We start from the raw sequence: 5,216 nt of genomic DNA on the forward strand, positions 1-5,216 counted from the left end.
CTTCCAGCTCCGCCAGGGCTGCCAGCTGGGCCTCAGACACCTGCAGAGGGTGGTTCTAAGAAGCCTCTGGATGCATCTCCAGCTGTGGGCTCCAGGGTACCAGGGTAGGAGCCAGCCCAGCCCCAGGAGGCCCCGCTCTGGATGCATACCCACCAGCCCAGGTGGTAAGCATCTGGGCCCAGGGAGAGAACAGCTGCCCATGTTGGCGGCAGCAGCGAGAGAGGCTGTGTACCCCTCTACGGTTTACAAGGCCTTTCCTGGCTTGTGCATTATCTCTCGAGGCCTTTAGCTGCTAGTGAGGGCTCCCCAGGCCCCTAATGGGCACCCGAGAGACCCAGGGTCTGAGGTGGTGAGCAGCCTGCCCGATGTCACACTGCCCTCTGCTTTCTTGGATTTCTTGGATTTCCCAGGCCCCTCCTGGGGCTCCCAGCAGCTGAGGGCAGATGCCTGGCCCTTGCATAGAGCCAGAAGCCTTGGCTAGCAGCTGCCATGCTGGTGACCTCCAGCAGGTTGCCCCATCCTTTCTCGGAGCCTCAGTTTCCTCCCTTGAAGAGCGGGCCCTGCCATCCCTGGCTGGTGAGCTCCACATTCTCGCTGGCACAACAAGCCAGGCCCAGGCTGGGAAAGCCCTGAATGACTCACAGGTCTGGCACAGAGTGGGCACGGCATGGCCTCCTGTTTCCCGTGCCTCTCCAGCTTCTCTCCCACTGCCCTCATCACCACCCTGGCTATCACCCCTCAGTGCCCCCGTGCACCTGCCTCAGGGAACCCGGGGTGTCCCAAAAACACAGTGGTCAAGCCTTCAGTCTTCTGGCTAACCCACTACCCTGCCAGGAATGGCTTTTTCCATCCTCGCTAAGCAGACTGATTGAGCACCTACTATGTGCTAGCTCCAGGGATATAGCAATGAATACGTACCTACACTGCCTTTGTTGGCAGGAGACAGGCAACAGACAAGAAAACAAACAACAGGAGCCGGTCTTGATTATACCAAGAAGATAAAAAATGGGGTGTTAATTTGTGGAAGTGCAGCTTCTTGAGATAGGATAGTCGGGGAAGGCCTCAGATGAGCTGAGACCTCAGCAGGGAGAAGGAGCTGGGAGAGAACATGAGAGCGTTTAGAAGGAAAAGGCCAGTGTAAAAGCTCTGAGGGAGGAAGGAGCTTGGCATTCAGGAGATAGTGAAGAGGCCAGTGTGGCTGGATCCCCTAGGGGGCCCAGGGGGAGTGGGGGTGATGAGCTTACAGAGGTGTAAAGGGCCCATCCTTCCCAGCACCCCCCCCCACACACACACACACACAAGGCTGGGCAGGCCAGGCTCTTGCCGGGTTTGGCTTCCCTCCTGCATATGATGGGAAGCTGGGGGAGCAGGGGAGTGGGGAGTGACGTGATCTGATTTACGGTTTGGAAGCATGGCTCTGGCTGCGGCAAGCGGCGTGGATTGGAGGGGCTCGGGAGAAGGGAGGTGGAGAGTCAGGAGGAGGCCACTGCAGTGGTCCAGGCGGGAGAAGAGGCACTGGGCTGAATGCTCAGAGCTCCAGCGCCCAGCCTGCCTCTGTCTACTCCACCTCCTGGAGAAAGCTTCCTTCACCACCCCCACCCCCACCCTTCCGCCTCCCTTCTGCCCCAACCCCCCACCTTGTGGGAAGGTCTGCACGTCTGGGAGCAGCTGGAGTCCCCAGCATTGCCCCACCCCGGGCCTGGCCTGCAGGACGCTTCCAGGAAAGTACAGCAAACGAATCCCAAAGCCCCACCCACTAGAGTTGCATACACAGCCTACATACATGCACGCTCTTCACCTGTGTCCCCGCAGACAGGCACACACACTCATTTTCAGGTTGGGGCAAGGGCTCCCGGCCAGAATGGGAGATCTGAGGGCAGGAGGCGCCCTAGAGCCTGAGAACTGTGGGAAAGCCTCCTCTGGCAGAGTGTGTGGGCAATGGTGGCCACAGAGTAATAAAAACCTTATGGAGACCCTGCAGTCTCCTTGCTCCCGAGGAGTGGCCAGGGGGAGGAGTGGGGAGCAGGGCCAAGCCCCAACAACCCCCTGAGGGGGTTCCTCGGCAGAGGCTGTGTCCCCGGGATCCCTTGGAGAGCCGGCTCTATTCTCTTCTGGCCATCTGAGCTTTTGGCCATGGTGGAAGGAAAGAAAAGGGCGGAAGTGAGCTCTGGAAAGTGGGAAGAGGGGGGTATGTGGAGAGACCCAAGGCGGGATCCAGGCTTTGGAACGTTGGAGGTTTCCGGCCACAGAGGCAGGGCCTCGGGGGAGCCAAGAGAGGCGGGGAGAGACACACACAGAGGAGCAGAGACCAACGGACAGAAGAACAGACAGGCGGGCTGACAGAGACAAGAGCTGGGAGAGGGACCAGGGACTAGTGATCTGCACACACTCCAGTCCCAAGAGACATCCCCCCTCCCCAGAGACAACCCTTTGCGGCCTTGGGTGCTGCGGAGCCCAGCCTGATGCAGGCAGCCTGGCTGCTCGGGGCCCTGGTGGTCCCTCAGCTCCTGGGCATCAGCCATGGGGCTCGGGGAGCAGACAGGGAGTGGGAGGGGGGCTGGGGAGGCGCCCAGGAGGAGGAGCGGGAGAGGGAGGCCCTGATGCTGAAGGTGAGTTGCTTAGGACTCTGCCCGGGGAACTGTGGGTGTGGGAGGGAGTGTATTCCAGGGTTAGGGAAATGGGCCAGGGAGAGAGATGGGGCAGGCTCAAAGGATGGGGATGATGGGTTCAGACAAGGGACTCAGGGGCAGAGAGCCAGCTTACTGCTGCAAAGGGGTGGCTGGAGTGTGTGGGCAGTGAGAATAGAGCTGGGCTCCTAACCATCCCTCCCCTGCCTCAGCATTTGCAGGAGGCCCTGGGGCTGCCCGCTGGGAGGGGGGACGAAAATCCTGAGGGAACCCCAGAAGGCAAAGGGACCTGGGGCACCGAGGAGGACGGTCAGGGGGAGGAGGAGGAGGAGGAAACAACGACAAACCCCACCACAGGCCCTAGCCCCTCTCCCACCCCTGAGGACACCGTCACGTATATCCGTGAGTAACCATTAGCTGCATCCTGCCCCCAGGCCTCTGTGGTCATTTTCTCAAAAATGAACGGTCCTTTCAAGGCCTGGCACCTTTCAATTGCCCACCACCCCGCCGGTGCCCGTCCCCCCAGGTCCCTGGGAGTTCCGGGTGTCCAGCCTTGCCTCCCAAGAGCCCAGGCCCACCGACCCCTACATTCCAGGAATCCCGAGTACCCCCTACCCCAACTCTGTCCCCTGAGCCCTAGTTCCCCCTGGTCCTTTGGTCCCTCAGCTCCGCCCCTCGGGCCCCGTCCAGCGTGTGCCCTGTCTGTCCGCAGTGGGCCGCCTGGCCGGCCTGGACGCAGGCCTGCACCAGCTGCACGTCCGTCTGCACGCGTTGGACACCCGCATGGTCGAGTTGACTAGGGGGCTGCGGCAGCTGCGGGAGGCGGCGGGCGACACCCGCGACGCCGTGCAAGCCCTGCAGGAGGCGCAGAGCCGCGCGGAGCGCGAGCATGGCCGCTTAGAGGGTGAGTCCGCACCGTGCGGGGCGGGGAAAGTGGGACGATGCGGGTCAAGTGGAGGACTGGTGGGAGGAGGGGGCCCGGAAACGTCTGAGGAGACGTGAGGACCTAAGGTATCCGGGGCGAGCGGGTTCCTAGAGACTTGGAGGTCACTTGTTGGCTTCTGCGGAGCTTAGAGTAGCGGGGAGAGCGAATGCGGAGAGCTGGCGCGCAGAGGGGGAGGTACGCGCCTTACCGCGCGGTGAAGCGTACCCGTCTCGGGCCGCGCCACGCCCCCTACAGACAGATTCCAAAAGTCTGGCCCCACCCCCAGCCGTCCTAACTCTCCGCCTCCTTACTCCCCGCGGTTCTGACCCCGCCTCCTCCCGGCCCGGCCCCCGAGGCTCTAACCCCGCCTTCTCTCCGCCTCCGGAGCCCCTGACCCCGCCCCGTTCCCCCCTCAGGCTGCCTAAAGGGGCTGCGCCTCGGCCACAAGTGCTTCCTGCTCTCGCGCGACTTCGAGGCGCAGGCGGCGGCGCAGGCGCGCTGCGCGGCGCGGGGCGGGAGCCTGGCACAGCCGGCAGATCGCCAGCAGATGGAAGCGCTCACCCGCTACTTGCGCGCGACGCTTGCTCCCTACAACTGGCCGGTGTGGCTGGGCGTGCACGACCGGCGCGCCGAGGGACTCTACCTCTTCGAGAACGGCCAGCGCGTGTCCTTCTTCGCCTGGCACCGCGCGCCCAGTCCGGAGCCCGGCGCCGGGCCCAGCACCGCGCCGCACCCGCTCAGCCCCAACCAGCCCAACGGCGGCACGCTCGAGAACTGCGTGGCGCAGGCCTCGGATGACGGCTCCTGGTGGGACCACGACTGCGAACGCCGCCTCTACTACGTCTGCGAGTACCCCTTCTAGCGGGGCCGGTCCTCGCCTCTCCGGTCCATCCCACCACTCGCCCTTTGGCTGGGCCGTTCATCCTTCTAAAACGCCCTTCCCTCCCTCTCTCCCTGCCCGTGGATGTTAGCGTGTTCCCCCTGGCTGGGCGATCCCGGGGGGCCTTCCGCGGGGCCAAGAGCCCTGACTTTCCTGTGTCTTTTTTGGGGAGCGGCGGGCACCAGGCTAAGTCCGGCGCCAATAAAAACGTGTGGAATCTGACTTGAGCGGGCAGTGGAGGCACTTTTGGTCTTTAGCTCGTCAAGGGGCAAGCTTGGCAGGGCACGACCCTGGCCTTTGGATGCCTGTCCCGTTCTGCTTGTACAGGTATTATTTGATCCCCAGAACCAGAATGATGGAGAACACATGTACATATGTGCGCACATCATCCGCTCCTGCACACGCAGCTGATGCCTCCACCCTCATCGGGTCCCACTCACAGCCTTTGGGACAACAGGGCCTGTCAATCATTGTCCAGGCCTTGGCCTTGGCCTTGGTCAAAGAGAGCTGGGAAATACAAAGGAGCTAAAGGTTCTGATGAGTCCTGCAGGAAAGAGCCCGTTTAATTTTGTTTCAATAGTGTGTCTCAAACTTGTTCCACCAGATGGAAGGTTCCTTAGCATCCTGTACTGTCAGGCCCTGCCCCACTCCCTGCCCCTTCCCCCAGCCCCAGGGGCAAGTGTTTAGAGGCAAACTTAGGAACCTATGCAGCCTGGAAACTGAGGCTCCCTCCCAATGTTTCCTTGCCTACTCCCTGCCTATGTGGCCATAAGCCAGTCTCTTC

At 62.3% G+C, this 5,216-nt stretch overlaps 1 protein-coding gene across 1 annotated transcript; it reads left to right on the forward strand.

Annotated features, from left to right (window-relative positions):
- Positions 1 to 2,252: 2,252 nt before the first annotated feature.
- Positions 2,253 to 4,654, forward strand: CLEC11A (C-type lectin domain containing 11A). Its single transcript, XM_047835985.1, has 4 exons — positions 2,253 to 2,609; positions 2,840 to 3,029; positions 3,340 to 3,531; positions 3,969 to 4,654. Exons 1-4 carry the CDS (start codon positions 2,463 to 2,465, stop codon positions 4,412 to 4,414), a joined length of 975 nt encoding a protein of 324 aa, XP_047691941.1. The 5' UTR covers positions 2,253 to 2,462; the 3' UTR covers positions 4,415 to 4,654.
- The last annotated feature ends 562 nt before the right edge of the window (positions 4,655 to 5,216 follow it).

This window comes from Prionailurus viverrinus, chromosome E2, assembly GCF_022837055.1.
Source record: "Prionailurus viverrinus isolate Anna chromosome E2, UM_Priviv_1.0, whole genome shotgun sequence".
Taxonomy (NCBI): Eukaryota; Metazoa; Chordata; class Mammalia; order Carnivora; family Felidae; genus Prionailurus; species Prionailurus viverrinus.